Genomic DNA, 17,498 nt, shown 5'->3' on the forward strand with positions numbered 1-17,498 from the left:
CTTGAGGCACGGACTCATTGCTCCCAGTGTGGTGACACAGCAATTGCAGGGGTCAAGGCGTGCTAAAGCGGAGATAAGAACTCTGAGGGGACAAGTTGAGCCGGTGGATATGGGGAAAGTCTAACTAATGGAGATTATTAGTAACACGCCCTGGAACCTCGGGGGTCTGAAGGATTGGCCGTGCTGCGTGTTTGCATGCTGCAATGCTACTGATGCGGGTCTGAGGTGCCGTAATATCCGTTGCTGAGAGGAAACGAAGCTGTACTTCTCTGATACGTCATTGACCTTGTTTTCTCTCGAGCTATGAGTCCTGAGTTTTCCCTCCGAGGCTGTCTTTGTGCTTATTGTCAGATCTTTGCCTAATTTGCTGTTCTGGTGCTATTAGCACGGCGCAGGCTTGGAGAGGCTGGCAGATGAGGGGTCCTCTGTGTGCCCCGCCAAGCAACACTCGTCATACCGCCATAGCTGCTCTCTCTTCTCTTCCAAAGCAGAAACTCTATGCCATTGTTCAGGACTCACATTGTCTTGAAGGAATATCCTAATTAATATCACCATCAACCAGAAATACTTTACTACTTCTCAACATCATGGCGAGGTAAGACAATTGTATTCCCTAGCTACTTGACTCATTCTCTAACGAGATTTCTGTTTGGCAGACCCGAATACCAGCCCGTTTCTCGAAACCATGTCGACCAAATTCCACTCGTTGAGTCAGGCGCGTCAGCTGGTGACGATGCGTCCGACTCAGATCTTGAAAATGATATCGCCATCAGCGAGTCCGAATTGAAGCGCGATCATATTCCCAGAAGAACCCTTATTCGCGTTCTGGCAGCAAACGGAGTTATCCAGATACCAATCTGGGGTATGTCTCCCTGCACCCTTGGACTTTACGTCTACTCACAGAACGTCTAGGGTTCGCGATTAGCTACGGCGTATTAGAGGAATATTATTTCAACAACTGGACACTCCAGGGAAATAAAGACATTACAGGTGCCATTGGAACGACCGCCAATGGCATCATGTACCTCTCCATGCCCTTCCTTTTCGCCTTGTTCACAAGACGGTGGGCGTATCGGCGCCAAGAGGCTGCTTTCTGCGGTGCCCTCATTGCTTCCATCAGCTTCTTCTTGTCAACATTTAGCACAAACGTCTGGCACCTGCTTGTTACGCAAGGTATCACCTCAGCGTTTGGATGCGCGCTCATCTATAGCCCCATCACCCTCTCCCTGGGTGAATGGTACACGACTAGCAACCGGTCTGTAGCATACGGACTGGTCTTGTCATGCAAGAATATCGTTGGCACCCTTGGCCCGTTCCTCTTCAAAGCTTCACTCGATACGTGGGGCTTCCGAACAACTATGAATGCTTGGGCGGTGTTCGTCGGCGCAGCTAGCATTCTCAGTATCAGCCTTGTTCCTATTCCTCCCTCAAGAATTGCTATGCATAAGACACCCGAAAGAAACATCCCTTGGGACTTTCTCAAGCACCCCGCTATATACTTCTATGGCATTGCTGTCTTCTTCCAAGGCACTGGTTATGGTTTGCCGCAGACGTATTTGGGTACTTATGCCCAAGACTTTAGTTTGTTATCGGAGACTATGGCAACTGTTGTCTTGGCTCTACAGAACGCCGTAGGCATCCTTGCTTCTGCCTTTTTCGGATGGCTCAGTGACAACAAACACATTGTCCTATCAGCGCAAGTAGTGTCAGCAATTCCATGCATTACTAGCGGATTAGCAGTGTTTCTTTTCTGGGGAAATACTACGCAGGGAGGTGTCTTTCTCCTTGTTCTCTTCTCTATCACGTTTGGCTTCTTCTCCAGTGGCTACAGTGCCACCTGGGGAGGAATCCTTAAGCAGATGGAGAGTGACTCCGCAGGGAGGGGAGAGTCCATCGATGCTGGGCTGATATACGGTTTAATAAACGGTGTCAGAGGAGTAGGGTATCTGGTTGGAGGTGCAGCGAGTGTCTGGCTAATCAATGCTGGCACAATTTCTGACTGCCAGCACTTTGGGTATGGCAGCACTTATGGGCCTCTTATTATATTTACCGGACTTGTATCTCTTGCTGGAGGCTGGGTTGTGGTATGGAGTTGGTGGCCTGAGTCTTGGACTTTTGGACGGCGTAATTGAGAAATGGCGGTCCGCTATGAATTGACTTCACTCATAGATATTTACGTATAACAAAGAATGAATAAGTCTAAGGGCATTTATATCGAAACACTCTCTTTATCTGAGCATAATACGTACAGCTTTACCTATTGGTACTGACAAGCTAAGTGGTGAGGAAAGCCTCACAGCCTTAAGTATTAGCAGCACATAACCCATCAATAAAGTAGGACGATATCAGGTCTTAAACACGAGTTGGCAAATTGATGTCTCCAAGGATGTGTTCTTTGCATTTGAGACCTGTGGCTGAGAGCTTATAATTACCACAAAGAACTTGGTGATATCTCCAAAAGCTTCTTTAATTCAGCTTTAGTACTTAAATGTAACCTGAAAGTCATATCTAAAGGCCCCGTTCTGTGTAACTTGTTCCAGCTCTGTTACATATGCTGTGCCGTTACTGTACTCAAGCTTGGGTAAGAAACCTTTTTGCTTCCCTTGATTAGAATGGAACTCAACGCTCTTGGGCTCCTTGCGAAGGCCAGCAACAGTTATGTTTACAAGAGGAGGATTGACTTCGTAGTCACCGTGGGTGTCCGCCCTCAAGACTCCCTTCCTAAAAGTATACTGCAGAGTGAGATCAGTAGCGACCTCACAAATTGAGACTAATGGACATTTACTTACAGAGACTGTCTTAGTGGCTTCTGGTTCGAGGCTAACACCATCATCAAAGTACACACTTCCTTCTGCATATTCATTATCGTCCAGAGCCAAAAGAAGTGAGAATGGGTTTCTCCGGGTCGCTGCTGTTGTATTTCCTGGTTTTTGTAATGTGAATACCGTGCCCCCTCTCATATGAAGATTTATATGTTCCAGGGGAGCATCAAGAGTGACGTTCTCGTGAGGCTTGGCATGGACTTCGTTTAATGTGTACCAGTCATACCATCGTGTTCCTTTTCCAATCCCAGGAAACACGCCCCTGACTGTGTTGGAGTTCGGGGTGAGCACGGGTGTTACTAGAAGAGAGGGCCCCAGCAAGAATTGCGAATAGGTGGCCTTGAGGCTTTCGTCGTTTGGGAACTCCCATGCCAAAGCCCTCATCACAAGGTCGCCCTTGGTATTGGCGTAGTAAAACAAAGTGTAGATGTAGTTGAGAAGGCTGTATCTTATCGCTATAGCTCGACGTGAAGCCTCGGCAACAGATGACCAGACAAAAGCCTCTTGGGATATCGTGCCGCCCATATTGTGATTGCGGTAAAAGGGCATGAAAGCACCCAGAGACATCCATCGAGCACAAAGGTCAAAGCTGGCGTTATGGGAGTAACCACAGATGTCAACTCCAAACATGGGAATTCCAGCCATCATGTGTGTCAGGGCATGTGATATGGATAGGAACATACTGCCCCATTTTGATGAGTTATCACCTCCCCATCTCGTAGCATATCGGCCAATGCCAGCAAAATTGCCACGGGCGATATTGAAAGGACGACGACCAGGGAACAACTCAAGCAATCCATGATAGGTCGCATTGGAGATCTGGTTGCCAAACAGATTGTGCATCTGATACTCAGTGGTGTTCCACTCATCATTGTGAGTTGCATCTGGAGAAATGGTCATTCTCCTGATGGAGTGGCCTGGTTGCAGACTGAGATAAATGTCAGCCATACCATCCTGTCAAGAATGGGACGAGTATATACTTACTTGTTAAGGACATAAGGTGGATAAGTGAGGTTTCTCACACCTGGTGTTGGCTCTGTGCGTCCTAGCGTGCTTGTAGCGGGTACTTGGAAGACATGAGTGGCCTCAAGTTCCGCTGACTGATTGGCCGCAAGTTCTTTTGCCATTTGAGCCTCAGAGTCGTTGGTCACACTGAATCCATCTGGATACTCATAGAACATGTTGAGCTTCTCTCCAGGAATCAAGAACGGGACATGAACTGGATTCATATCAAGACGGCTATTTCCGCAGGGTCCCACGCAGTATGAAGCAGGTTCTGTGAGATCAGAGAGCATTCCATCATAAGGCACACTGTCGTACCATATCTTGAGCTCTTCAGCCCACCATTTATGTGTCTCAGGCAGCATGAAGTCTCCCCAGACAACAAACCCAGGCCAGTTGTTGCCTGTGTAGAAGTCGCTCGACTCTGGATCTCTGATGAAGGCTTTCAGCTTGGCACCTCGTTCATAAGGACCATAGGTATCCTTCGGGTCATCAGGATTTGGGCGGTAGATGTTGGCCCACACAAGTGGAACATAATACTGCTCATTCTCATGAAGCCAGTCTACCCATTTCGACATGCGATCAGGTGGAAAGGTAACGGGATTATTGGCGAAGCTGCGGAAGCCATCAAACATGTCAAAGTCTGACCAAATAGCCTCAAGGGGGATATCAGCGGCCCTGTAATTCTCGACGACCGCTTCAATCTTGTCAAGGGTGTCATATCCCAATCGACATTGATGAAAACCAAGTGTCCAGAACATCTGCATTGCAGGTAGACCCACACAGCCAGTATGATACTGACGCATGGTCTCAATAGCTGTAGACCCTCCTTGCTTATTCTGGCCGCTCAAGAAGTAGAGATCAATACTTCCACCGATAGTGCGGTATGTCAAAGTCTCAGGTCTCAGAAGCCATTCCTGGCCATGGGCATTACGTGCATACACACCGTGCGAAGTGGTGTTGCTGCCCTTGTTATATCTACTCTCCTGGTAGAAGGGATGCACACCATAGATATTACCATCGATGGGGTTGCCGTGCTCAATGCCAGCGTCATTGGTCCAGAAAGTTTGTGTGAAATTTTGCCCTAGGTGGAAATCATGTATGTTCTCCGCTAGTACAAATGTTAGCTTGGTTATATATCTTGCCTTTTTTCGTACCTAATCCATAGACATTATAGTCAGGTTCCATGTTGGTTACCAATTCAATGAACTGGTCCTCAAAAACGATAGCATGGCCATACGTTGAAAAGAGGACCTCCCTAGTACAGCTTCGGGTGATCTTGAATTGAAAGCTTGGAGAATTACTATAGGAAATGGATCAGCTCCGAAGAAGCTTCTAGCAGCGCAAATGAGTAACTCACGTCCACTCGAATCTGAGGTCACTATTCGAGATCGTCGTTTTTTTGTCCCGCTCAGGCTCAAATACAATCGAGTCTGGTAGGACATACTGAGTTCTGTTCTGTTCAGACAGATACTTGGGAAATATCTTGACATTCAACCGCTCTTTTGTCTGATATTGAACCTCAAGTACCAGGTCACGAATATCGTTACCACTAGATCTAATCAGAGTAGTGTTCCGCCGAATGAATTGAATACATACAAAGCCTGACAATCAGGTCCAGCAATGATCAGGTCTGCCTTCACACCTTTGAGATCTCTCTTGATATTTGTGGCCTTATAGCCGGGGCATTTCTGTGGATTGGGTGCATGAGGGTCCCGGAATGTTGGCGTCAGGCTGGGAGCGACGGCAATCTCAGGAGAGGCCGTCTTGGACTGCACAACAGTCGATATCGATGGCTCACCTATTACATGAATTAGCCTATATAATTCATTTATAAGCGCATAAAGTGAAACAAACCTTGAGCTGCACCTATAAATACTACTACAGCGAGCAGGTATCGTAACATTATGATATTCGATGTATCAAGCAACTGACGAGACAGACTGGGAGACAAAACGCCGTGTGTTACCGTAATGATGCAAATTACGGAGTGAGCCACCGTTGGATAAGCCACTGTACGCACTTCGATAAAATAACATGCTTCTCTCTCGAGAAATCTCAGTCTGAGCCAACCTGGCAAGGGAACGCAAATGCTTTGCCAGATTTGGTGAGCTCCCCGAGGTGCGGACCTCTGAGGATACAAGCCATGCTCAACCCACAGCCGGTCTTGTAGCATCATCTGGACAGCGGATCCTTTCGTGGGCTCACCCGTATAGAACGAGGATGCCGATGCTATCGCTGACATGAATCGTGATGGTTTCATCCCTCCCCCACTATTCGTATAGGAGGTGCAGGTGTAGGGTTAGTAAAATGCAACGTGAAGAACGCGCATCTCGCGGATATCTCGGCACGGACGTACTTAGGGGCGGCAAGTGAAAGAAGCATAAGATAGTGCCGGGTAGCAGCTGAGGCCAGGGTTTGCGAGCCGTACCCGCAGTCTTGCAGGACAAGTGCATAAGCCGTGCGGATGTTGACAGTGTCAAAGCATTGAGAGGAAGACTTATGCAATTAGACCCCTGTTTTCTTGGTCTGGGGTTTAGCCGGGGACAAAATACACCGAACCCACTAACACACGGACGTCCGCTCCGGCCCCTCTCGAAGGTAAATCCGCCTCACAATGATAAGCGGGGAAACGCTTCAGTGGTTTACAACCCCGAATTGGGGCACATACATGCATGGTAAGACCGCAGGACAGGCACTTGGTTGCGTAGATACTCCAATCAAGATTTGATATGTTCAAAATCCTGCCAATGATGCCATTATCCCCGTTACTGATGCATAACCCCATGAAACCATTGATCTACTCTCAGTTGTTTCCTGATACGACATATCCTTTCCATTGCTTATCATGCTTGTCAGAAAGCTTATGTTGTATTTTCGTAATCTTTGACATTGACACCCTTATTTGTACTTGTATTTCCTGATGTTATGATGTACCGATGATCCTTGTACGCTCGGACCATCACTTTGAAACTTGTGTTCAAAGTATCACAAAAGGTTTATGGTTACCAGTCACAGTAAAGAGCTACACTTGAGTACTTTCTCAGCCAGTAACACTCATCAAGTGCTTTCAACAATCAGGCCACGTCATCTCGGCATGTATCACGGTAGTATTGCAGAAGAGCTGATAACCGTTGTTGAAAGCAGGCGTGGGTTTACTATGTGTAAGAATACTATCTGGAAAAGGCAAGTCGTCGCATGATCATGGTTACACTGTGTTGGAGGTGCGGAATTTCCAAGTTTGTGGGTTCGTGTTGATTCCATATGCCCGAAACGTGGTCTGCCTTGGTCAGGAGAAGAGATCACTCGATATACCTTCACAGCAGCCAATATCTCAAGCACTTCCATCATCGCCTCATCTTCAAACCTTCTGCAAAAGCAAATATCTATTATAACTTTTTCAAAGTCCCTACAGCTGCTTACACTCTACAATCACTATGGCTACTCTTGATCCTCGTTTGTTCTACGAGCAGGCACTCGTCGGAAATGGGATCACTCATGCCTTTGGTGTCCCTGACTCTTGTTTGAAGGGATTTCTAGCATATTTGTATGCGACCAAAAAGTCTCCAGAACAGATTGTCACAGCAAGTGAAGGCGCTGCTGTTGCGCTGGCTGCTGGCTACTATCTGTCCACCCAGAATCTTGCTGTTGCATACATGCAGAACTCGGGTCTTGCAAATGCCTTGAACCCTTTGCAGTCTTTGGCCGCCAAAGAAGTGTTTGGGATTCCCATGCTACTGATGGTCGGCTGGAGAGGACGACCAGGAGAGCATGACGAGCCAGAACACCTCTTGGCAGGCCCTCGCACGCTGGAGACCTTGGAGTCACAAGGTTTTCCTTATGAGATTCTGCCAGACACTCTTGAAGAAACCAAGAATGCCGTTGCAAGGCTCATCAAAGCCGCCAAGGAGGGTCACACTCCAGTTGCTCTTGTCATTCCCAACCACAGATTCGCTGCATACCATCCTGAGCAGGCAGAGAGCAATGGCATTTGGCAGCCAACTGTTACCAACCTAGCCAAACATACAGCTAGGCCTGAAGATTGGCGTTCATCTGAAGGTCATCCCCCTCTGTCACGGGAACATTCCATTAGAATCCTTCTCAAGAGGCTCTATCCATCAGATGTTACCGTATCTTCTGTTGGAGGTAATTCTCGAGAGATTTACATGGTCCGAAAGGAGAACAAAGAGGATCTGTCTCGTGCATTCTTGTCCATCGGAGCCATGGGTCATACATACCCTCTCGCTTTTGGTGTTCAGATTGGTCATCACAGAGGCCGTGTCGTCTGCGTTGAAGGTGACGGTTCATTCTTGATGCACGTAGGCAATGTGGCCGTCTTGGCTGCTCAAGCCTCGGACAAGTTGATCCATGTTGTGATTCACAACGGTATACATTGTTCAACTGGAAACCAGCCTATCCCAATCAGCACCAACAACCTTCTTTCATTATGTGGAAGCTTGCCTTACAAGCAGAAGTTCTTTGTGGATAGTGCTGAGGGCCTTATTCAGGCCTTTGAGTGGGCTGAAAAGACTGCTCTGATTGTTGTTGTTGTCAATCAGGATGTCTCGAAGGATTTGCCTCGTCCTTCGGAACACCCATTTGAGTTGCGCGATGCATTCATCTCCCATTTTACCAAGTAGATGAACTTCTCGTTCGAAGATCCATTATTTAGTCTGAAATTGAAATAATGAAATTAATAGCCCTTCTAAACTCCATTATGCTCCTGTAGAATTTAGAATTCTTTTGCGCTATCTCTCTAAACTTTAGGTCATTCTGTTGAAAGATTAAAAAACAATATTGAGAGACATATGTGTCCTAGTGCAACCTTTTCAATATTATATGATCATCGCAGCTTAATCCCTTATCTACTGATGAATGATATGGCCGACTCTATGATCATTTACACCCCGCACTATTACAGTGAAGCAAGGGCTGATCTACAAACAAACAGTACTAGTATGCAGGCCGCAGTGAGGGGTTTTGCCACGCGCCCTTTGTCTATTGGTACAGTACCAGCTCAGCGGAAATAGGGTTAAGAGAGGACCCATGTTCTGTTCACTCCTGTATTAAAAGGCCAGAGAGATCCTCAACCTTAGTAAATCATCTTACAATTCTCAACTTTGAGTCGCTTCTTCACCTTTATCATTCACACTACAGTGTTCATTACCACCTCTTTTCACAATGCCTGTTAAACAAAAAGCCCGTGTACCAGTTATTTTTGGTGCCATGACATTTGGACGAGAGGGTAAGATGGCCTTGTAACAGAGAAAATAATCTTATTAATATGTGTAGGTGTCGAGCAAGCGCGTATTCACGATCTTAAGGAAGCTGGTGCTATGCTGGATCTTTTCCAAGAACACGGCGGTACAGTTGTCGATACAGCTCGTGTGTATGCCCAAGGTTCGTCCGAGGAATATCTTGGACAGCTGGATTGGCAAGATCGAGGTCTTCGAGTTGACACCAAGCTATACCCTAACATCCACGACGGAACCGGGAAAATTACTCATTCTGCCGATGATCTTCGGAAGCACCTTGATGAGTCCCTCAACGCGCTCAAGACAGGCAAGATAGATCTCTGGTATCTCCATGGACCAGACCGCAACACGCCATTTGAGGAGACTCTGAGAGCCTGCAATGAACTACACAAGGAAGGAAAGTTCAACAGGCTCGGGCTCAGTAACTACATGGCCTGGGAGGTTGCCTACATCAGCGAGCTGTGTATCCGAGAAGGGTGGATTCGACCTACAGTTTACCAGGGAGTATATAACGCCATCCACCGAACAGTTGAAATGGAGTTGTTTCCTTGTCTGAGACACTACGGCATTACATTCTATGCTTTCAGCCCTCTGGCGGGCAGTCAGCTAACTGGTCGGTACAAGCGTGACACTCAGGATACAGACATTGAATCCATGTCCCGCTTCGATCCAAACACTTTCCAAGGTCGCAAGTACAGACGGCGATTCTGGAACGATGTTATTTTCGATGCGGTTGAGCTGATTAGGGATGAAGCTGGAAAACATGGGCTTACAGAGATGGATTGTGCTTTCCGCTGGATTGAACACCATTCGCAACTAGACCCTGAGCGAGGTGATTCGGTCATTATTGGAGCAAGCAGCAAGAGTCAGTTGGAGCAAAACTTGAACCTTCTGGAGAAGGGTCCTTTACCTAAGGAAGTTGTGGATGCTCTGGACAGAGCGTGGTTGATCACCAAGGGCAACGTCAACAATTATTGGCATTAGTAGGCTATTGAGTTGAGCAGTATCTCACTAATCTTATTGTATCCTATGGTTCCCGTTCATGTCTATAGATATTGACGTTATCCAGTTACTCTCACACTACCATTGACATAGAGCTTATGAGGTACTTGATACGCCTTGCTACGTCAAGGTTGTTTGCCTTCCCTGCAAATGATGTGATCCTGGAGTGGGGGAGGCAACGACCTCCGATTTTCGGTTATCATTACAAGTCCGATGACTTTCAATATCTGATTGGTGGTTGGTCGATGTTTGCTTGCCGATGTGCGCAAAAAGATTACGGCGCATGCTTATCACTGTTGGTTGCATGCCATCTCGGGTATATCGGCACCATTGAACAAGGTACGTTCTAGTAACAACTCATGACAAACAAGTTTTAGTTGCCTACGGGAATGAATGGTAACAATATCGTGCGATCTGCATGCCTATCTATCTGTTTTTGGAAAAAGGTCGCGAGTGTTTGTTCCACTGCATTCAGTGTACTTCTTTTGGCACTTATTTGGCTTGGATCACCTGATTGCTTGATCTTCCCCTCCCGCAAGACTCACATACGTTACTACCCAAAAGCTCAGTGTTCAAGAGTTATAGCTCATCAATAACCTCATTGCGATACACTTGTCTATTGTCAGAACAGCTGCAACCATGACAGACTGGAAGAACGCCGAGTACACTCTCTATTCATCCCCCTTCTCTCTCTACTCAATGATGGCCCGTCATACAATCCAACTTGGCCCGACGACTCATGGCGCAGCCCCACCCAAAAGCATCACTCTGCACTTCATTAACCACAAGGCTCATGAAAATCTCAGTGAAGATTACTTGATCAACGTGAACCCAAGAGGTCAAGTTCCGGCTATGAAGGGTAACTTTCTCAGAGAAACACTTACTGAGAGTCGTGCCATATCCCTCCATCTGGCAGAGAAGCACTACCCTGCCATGCTAGGAGCCAAACATGAGTATGTTGTCAGGGATCTCTTTGAAAGGCTGCATTCTGTATATGGGCTATCAATTAGCAACCCGAATCCGACGCCAGAGATGACTCAGCGAAATCCTTCGCCAGTCGAAAAGATACTCCAAAGGACAGATATCAGTCCGCAATATCGCGCCGCTTTGGAAGCCAAGCTTGCCTTGTCAGTTATCCTTCATCAGCTAAAACATCGCTTGTACTTACACGACCCTTAAGTCATAACCAGCATAACGCGGTAGCCTTTCAACCTGATGTTGTAGCTAAGCATCGTGCGGATCTCAAGGCTATCTTTGAAGAGGTTGTCGAGCATCGCAGACAAAGTAGTTCCTACGAGAAACATGATGAATGGACTTTTGGCTCGGATATTGGACCAACCATCCTCGATAGTCATCTGCTCCCTTTTACCTTGCGCTGTCTGGAAGTTGGAAACGATGATCTTGTACCTCCAGAGTTGCAGCGTTGGGCTAAGGTGAAAGAAAAGAGCCCATCATGGCAAAGGGTCATGCATGGAAGGCCAACTACATATCATCCTTCGATGGGTCCTGTTGCAGAGATGTCCGATATGATGACTCTTTGATGCCACTGATATGGTGCTACTAATGTATTTACAATATTTGCCCCAGCTATAGACAGCAACAAAAACTCTTGAAGATAGAAGTTCAGCGATCCAGTCTTTATTATCTATATCTCTTTGTAACTTTCTATTGAGTGTTTTCGTAGAAGAAAAGATCAAGCGCAGAAGTGTCTATCATAAATAAGTCATCTAATAAAGGGTCTTGGCTGGACCCTAGAAAGCCTGTGCTTGGATAAAAGTCAGCAGCTGTGGCATGAGGGTTTGAACTAAGGTCAGCCAAGCCTGCATTCGGTGTTTGACCTTCCTGATTACTCCACGCCGATGAATCCTCTCTTTGCTGCTCAAATGGTGATGCTCCATCTGGCAAGTTAATATGAGGGTCAATGGGTTGGCGACCATGCTGCCCAGATGTTGCAGTGTATTGAATTCTTGTCGACGGCTTATCAGCTCTCTCATCCCTGATCTTGGAAGCCCTCTGTTCAAGGACCTGCAGTAGCCCTTTCGCGTAAGTCCAATACTTTGCTAGCTCCCGCAACGTCGCAAGAAACGTGTCCAGTATATGCCGAGACTTGGCAGCCAACAGTGGTTTGCTAGTGCTGATCTGATTCAGGATGTAGATAGTTGCAGTGAACAGAACATGGTTGCTGTATAGCCATAATGAAGAGATCATCCTTTTGCTGAGTAAGACTTCGAAAACAGATGCAATCGCTACTGTTGCTTCCCTGCAAAGGATAGCATCATCGTTCGCCTCTGGAGATTGATCCTTTGTGCCGGGATTTGGTGCTGGGCGGTGGATCAACAGAATGAAGTTGTGATGAGTCAGGTGAAATAGAGACTGCCAGATATCAAGACCGGAAAGTTTCAGTTGCAGCCTCGGTGGAAGCTCAAGCATGAGATGCCCCAGAGATTCATCTGCTCTCTTAATAGCCTCAACTCGTGCCTCCATGGAAGCTCGAGGTGACCAACCATCTCTTATAGTTTGTGAGATGACCTTGCACAGCTTGATGTGTTGGATTATAAAGTCGAATTCTGCTCCAGGAATGCCTTCAAGGTCAGCATGCTGTAATTCTGGTACATCAGAATCCCACAGGTTTCTGACACAGTTAGTAGGCATGTCTTAGGGAGTGAGAACTATGTTGCAGACTCACATGACTTGAGGCCGACCTGCTGAGGTCGCTGAAATTGTGTCGAACTGGAAGAGAACCCACCAGAGTCGAACATACTTGCGTTTGTAGACTGGTGGCATCGTTGAGTGACTAGCATCGCGATGGAGTCCCATAGCCATTGCTGTTCTGGTAGCAATCCCAATCCAATGCCAAGCGTTGGCGTCAGAATACCATGTCAGCAAGAGCGGTACTTGGATATAAACAAGCCTATCGTGCCATGAATCACTCAATACGAGATACTTCGCTCTTCGGAAGAACGCAGGAAGCAGAGGAAGCATGCTCTCATCTTGAGATGACAGGGCGTGAGCTCCCACGAGTAATATAGCGTTGAGAAGCGTCAGGCACAGCGGATTCATCCTATCCTGACCCTCATATTGTGACATGAATAACTCCTCGTCCACTATTGGCCATCCACGATTGACGAGATCAAAATACACTCTGATAAGCCTGGTTTCAAGCAACTTATCTGGCCGTATAAGAATCTCATCTGGAATGTTATGTGCTTCATACCAATTCTCTGAGGAATCCAACTGGCCATTGCTGAAGTGAAACACTTTGTCAATGCCTATCTCGGAAGAGCTCTGCCGAACAAGATAGTGACAGTTAGAAAGTTCAGACCCAATGAAGTGTGAGCGAGTTCGATGGCCAAGCTCGACCCATGATTTGTCATTGCAATTCAGGAGATGAGATCCGAGATCTTGCTCGCCGTCTTCTTTTGCAGTGGAGGCTGTCTCGGTAACTACAGGTGATGGAGCCGCTGGTGAGTCTGTCGATTCACGGGGACGGAGAGGAGCAAGAATAGCTGGCCGATTTGAAGACGGCCTCGCGTCCTTTTTGTTGGGACACATACGACATCCTGTTCGACTATGAGTGCTGCAGTTTGTACAGGGAACGCCTTTGTCGACAATATCGCAGCGGATCTTTCTTTGGCGACAGTTGATGCAAGCACGCCCTTGAATCAACGGTCATTAGTAGTGATGCATGAGAAGAAACGACTGTAGGTGAACTCACTGGTAGGTCCATCTACGCGAGGCAATTGTGACCTCTTGGCCGCGATATTCTGGGATCTTGGTCGATGGCAAGGCATTTGGGAACAGCTTTGAGAAGAGCGTAGATAGGCTTTTCGGCCAATGATTGTGTTGGGGTGTCCAGCTTTCTGTCACTGATTTTCGTAGTATTGTGCAATGATGACAAAGTTGAGAACAAGAGTCATTTGTCCGTCCAATCTCGTTTAGTCGCCGTAATCAGCATTCCTCAGATGTGTGGCGTAATAGTGGCGCAGCGAGGTAATGTGGCTAATCTCGTATCGATTAAGCTCAGATCCTCGTTATAGCAACCTGAAATTTGAAAAGGTAGTGATAATTACAATTCCAGTAGTAAAGCAACAGAGAGTAATTCTAAAAGTGTGATTTAGCCGTATTTGTCATCTTTACATCGAATTCTAACTGTTTATCTTGAGTCTCGGCATAAGCAACCAATCAATGTCGATAATCATTCCGTCCCTCGGGGAAATGAACCAATCACGGCGAGTTTTAAGCCAGCACGGCAAAGCCATCCAACTAGCGCTTCTCAAACCACGGCGTAACCTCCAATCAAACAGTCTGCGTCAACCCAGAGGGACTTGAACAGAATCATGAAGGGCGTCATTTGCTTATGAACGTGCAATACAAGGGTAGTGGCCAGCTTGTTATATATAGGTTTGAGAGGAGCCAGGCTTTGGTAGTCAAGGAAAACCTGTATCTAAAACCAAGACACGAGAAACCGAAAACCTTCATATTGCTTCCATCATGCTTTCGCGATGCTTGCTTCAGTCACGCGTGAGTGAGGATCCTATTCTTCAAATCAACATTGATGGGCATTACGAGTCCAAAATCTATACTTTCGGTTCTACAATCTCGGGTTTTGTCACAATAACATCCCAAAACTATCTCCCTTTTCAGTCTCTTCAGATTGATCTAAGAGGCATCACTTCAACCTGTGGTCACGCATTCCAGTATGGTACACCTTTCAATACCCATACCTTTATGCAGCTACAGATGCCAATATCTGCATCGGCTCTGCCCATCAATCAGTCACTTGAGCCTGGACAATTGTACCACGTTCCGTTTCGGTTCGTGATTCCCGAGCAACTCTCTCCCACCGCATGCCACCACCAGAACATAGCAGTCAGGGAGCGACACTTGCGGCCACCACCAAGCATGGGTGTTTGGGACCATGACGATCTAGCAGGTGGCTCTGCACATGTCGATTATGTGATCAGGGCGCGACTTGTGTTGAGCAAGAACAAACGAGGAGAGGAACAGTATCTCGACCAGAGTCGTTCCGTCAAGGTTATTCCAGCTCTTCCTGAGCAACCTCCACTTCACGTCAGTCCTGAAAACTCAGAGTACTGCCTGTCTCAGAGTAAGACGATCAGAAAAGGTGTCATAGGCACAAAGATGGGACTTGTTCGGGCTTCGGCCACTCAGCCGAGACCAATCGTACTCTGCTTAGATGGACTCAACGCTTCCGGATCTCAAATACCTATCAATCTGGAATACATTCCGGTATCACTCAGTGCAGCACCACCCGAAATGCGCGTTAAATCAGCCACCATCGAAACATTTACAAATTTCTGGCTCGGTCTGGACGGCTATCTACCGGATCACCATCAGAAACCATCAAATTCAGCTGCTCCAACAGCACCCTGGTCAACTTCACATGCACTTGTTCTCACTGATCGAGAAAGGGTAAGCTGGCAGAAGGGCCAACAACTCGATCCAGAGAAAGGATCAGAGAGAAGGTTTTCAGAGCCCATGCAAACTATTCGAGACTGCGCAGAAACCCAGGCCTTACCACGTTCAGCTTCGTGTGCCTCCCATGGGGACTTTGACTCGTCCAGATCTCCTGCATACAGGGCTACCATTCTACAGTCATTCAAGCTTCCTACCAAGAAGTCAATGTTCCTTCCTACCTTTTATTCCTGTCTGATCAGCCGAACCTACCGGATTAGACTCACCTTAGCCATAGGCACTCATGGCACTACGATCTCTCTTGTAATACCACTCCAGATAGCAGCCAAAGGATTGGATAATATGGCAGACAATGGTCAACTGCGTTGCGTAAGTGCACGATTTATAATTCTCTTGGGAACTTGAAATGCTAACTTGGGAAGATACCTTACAGCCGAGAGCCTCAACTACTTGAGGATGTACTTCCGCCATATAGTCCTTCAAGATAATAATGCAATGAAGTTTATTTGAACGGAAACTGAGTATAGTAACTCCTTGGCTTTCCTGCTGTGATGCCGCTCTTTTTCATAGATACATAGTGGATACTCTGTCTTGTAGCAATTCCGTGGAATTCTCGGCGGAACTGATGACTGGGCTCACAAGCTAAATATCTTCCGTGGAACTGTTCAAACTATGTTAAATCATGAGAAATTTACGTTTTGACCTATTTCCGTAATACATTTTCTTGATAAGGGAGTTATAGTATGTGATGACCCCCATGATCCATGAAGGCCCCGACAATCATCTTCAATTTCCTGCACCTGATCACCGTCATGTCCCGCATTTATCGATCGAAGGCTCATGTGCACATTCCTATTGATATTTCAGTATCTGAAGCATTTCTTCTAAAGCCTGCAGTGCCTATTCCCAGAGACAAGATAATATTCGAGGAAGCAATCACAGAAAAGACCATAACCTATCATGCTTTTAAAGGTCATGTTCTTCAGACGGCTTGTTGGCTCAAGCACGGTCTCGTTGTTGATCCTGAAGACGTAGTCACAATAACATCTCCAAGCTGCATTGACTACATTGTCGCCGCCCATGCTATCTGGTGGCTCGGCGGGGTGGTGTCACTGGTCAACTATGCCGTGTCGCCGAAGGACATGACATATGCATTGAACTTGGTTCAACCAAAGGTTATTCTTGCTGGGCCTTCAATCATTGATAAAGCGTCCAATAGCTTGCGAATGTCATCGATATAAACTTCAGCCTGTCGCATTATTCCTATCGATCATACACGTACATGTTCTCATTCGAAAGAACCACCATCAAAGAAGATCCATCATCCACATTTCAGCCCCTACTCTCTGAAGGGAGGGGACAATAGGGACGTCCTCGGAGCAATAGTTCTCTCCAGTGGCACCACGGGTCGTTCCAAGGCTGTCATGATATCCCACCATAACCTTATCGCCATTAATTACCAATTACGTGCAGATAACCCACAGAATTGGCGTCACGATATGCGTGAGGTATTCTTCCCCCCCCCCCTCTCTCACATCTATGCTACCTACACCGTCATAAATGGCGCTCCGTGGTTGGGATACTACGTTTGTCTATTACCACGATTCGATCTAGAAATCTTTATTCGATTAATGTCAACACGCAAAGCGACTTTAGCGCGGCTAGTACCCCCGGTTGCAAAACTTCTCGCAGAAAGTCCCCAAGTCAGGCTATACGACTTTTCGTGTCTCGAATATTTTTCATGCTCTGCGGCGCCTCTTAGCGTATGCCTACCATCTTGGATCTGCTTCATAATAACTCATGTCCGCATAGGATAAAGTAGCTTCGAAGTTGAGGAACGCATTCCCTAACGTCATGCTATGTCAAAGTAAGCATTCTATCCTTATCTCCCTCGTCCTATTTCCGACCAACTCACGATTGAAAGCGTACGGATGCACAGAGGCTTCTGGTGCATGTGTTCAAAGTGGTGTGCGAGACAAGG

At 46.8% G+C, this 17,498-nt stretch overlaps 8 protein-coding genes across 8 annotated transcripts; 6 read left to right on the forward strand and 2 right to left on the reverse strand.

The window, feature by feature from the left end:
- The first annotated feature begins 335 nt into the window (after positions 1-335).
- On the forward strand, positions 336-2,221 carry BKA55DRAFT_254358 (major facilitator superfamily domain-containing protein). The gene is made up of 3 exons (XM_046185385.1): positions 336-595; positions 657-862; positions 913-2,221. Exons 1-3 carry the CDS (start codon positions 588-590, stop codon positions 2,130-2,132), a joined length of 1,434 nt encoding a protein of 477 aa, XP_046054429.1. The 5' UTR covers positions 336-587; the 3' UTR covers positions 2,133-2,221.
- Positions 2,222-2,477: 256 nt separating this feature from the next.
- Positions 2,478-5,730, reverse strand: BKA55DRAFT_590910 (glycosyl hydrolases family 31-domain-containing protein; the record flags this gene model as incomplete). Its single annotated transcript, XM_046195162.1, has 7 exons — positions 2,478-2,732; positions 2,790-3,750; positions 3,807-4,935; positions 4,982-5,127; positions 5,185-5,376; positions 5,424-5,625; positions 5,682-5,730. 7 exons carry the CDS (start codon positions 5,728-5,730, stop codon positions 2,478-2,480), a joined length of 2,934 nt encoding a protein of 977 aa, XP_046054430.1.
- A 1,531-nt stretch (positions 5,731-7,261) lies between these two features.
- BKA55DRAFT_535614 (thiamine diphosphate-binding protein) lies at positions 7,262-8,464 on the forward strand (the record flags this gene model as incomplete). The annotated part of the gene is made up of 1 exon (XM_046189720.1): positions 7,262-8,464. One exon carries the CDS (start codon positions 7,262-7,264, stop codon positions 8,462-8,464), a length of 1,203 nt encoding a protein of 400 aa, XP_046054431.1.
- A 541-nt stretch (positions 8,465-9,005) lies between these two features.
- On the forward strand, positions 9,006-10,063 carry BKA55DRAFT_590912 (NADP-dependent oxidoreductase domain-containing protein; the record flags this gene model as incomplete). Its single annotated transcript, XM_046195163.1, has 2 exons — positions 9,006-9,069; positions 9,117-10,063. The coding sequence occupies 2 exons, from the start codon at positions 9,006-9,008 to the stop codon at positions 10,061-10,063; spliced, it is 1,011 nt and encodes a 336-aa protein (XP_046054432.1).
- Positions 10,064-10,444: 381 nt separating this feature from the next.
- Positions 10,445-11,711, forward strand: BKA55DRAFT_559373 (uncharacterized protein). Its single transcript, XM_046191971.1, has 2 exons — positions 10,445-11,208; positions 11,262-11,711. The coding sequence occupies exons 1-2, from the start codon at positions 10,721-10,723 to the stop codon at positions 11,620-11,622; spliced, it is 849 nt and encodes a 282-aa protein (XP_046054433.1). The 5' UTR covers positions 10,445-10,720; the 3' UTR covers positions 11,623-11,711.
- Positions 11,712-11,746: 35 nt separating this feature from the next.
- Positions 11,747-13,633, reverse strand: BKA55DRAFT_502861 (fungal-specific transcription factor domain-containing protein; the record flags this gene model as incomplete). The annotated part of the gene is made up of 2 exons (XM_046186961.1): positions 11,747-12,713; positions 12,768-13,633. 2 exons carry the CDS (start codon positions 13,631-13,633, stop codon positions 11,747-11,749), a joined length of 1,833 nt encoding a protein of 610 aa, XP_046054434.1.
- Positions 13,634-14,404: 771 nt separating this feature from the next.
- Positions 14,405-16,251, forward strand: BKA55DRAFT_559376 (uncharacterized protein). Its single transcript, XM_046191972.1, has 2 exons — positions 14,405-15,886; positions 15,940-16,251. Exons 1-2 carry the CDS (start codon positions 14,573-14,575, stop codon positions 16,003-16,005), a joined length of 1,380 nt encoding a protein of 459 aa, XP_046054435.1. The 5' UTR covers positions 14,405-14,572; the 3' UTR covers positions 16,006-16,251.
- Positions 16,252-16,329: 78 nt separating this feature from the next.
- Positions 16,330-16,758, forward strand: BKA55DRAFT_686169 (uncharacterized protein; the record flags this gene model as incomplete). Its single annotated transcript, XM_046198900.1, has 1 exon — positions 16,330-16,758. The coding sequence occupies one exon, from the start codon at positions 16,330-16,332 to the stop codon at positions 16,756-16,758; it is 429 nt and encodes a 142-aa protein (XP_046054436.1).
- Positions 16,759-17,498: the final 740 nt, after the last annotated feature.

The sequence above is a fragment of the Fusarium redolens genome (assembly GCF_020744475.1).
Source record: "Fusarium redolens strain MPI-CAGE-AT-0023 chromosome Unknown BKA55scaffold_3, whole genome shotgun sequence".
In the NCBI taxonomy this organism is placed as follows: domain Eukaryota; kingdom Fungi; phylum Ascomycota; class Sordariomycetes; order Hypocreales; family Nectriaceae; genus Fusarium; species Fusarium redolens.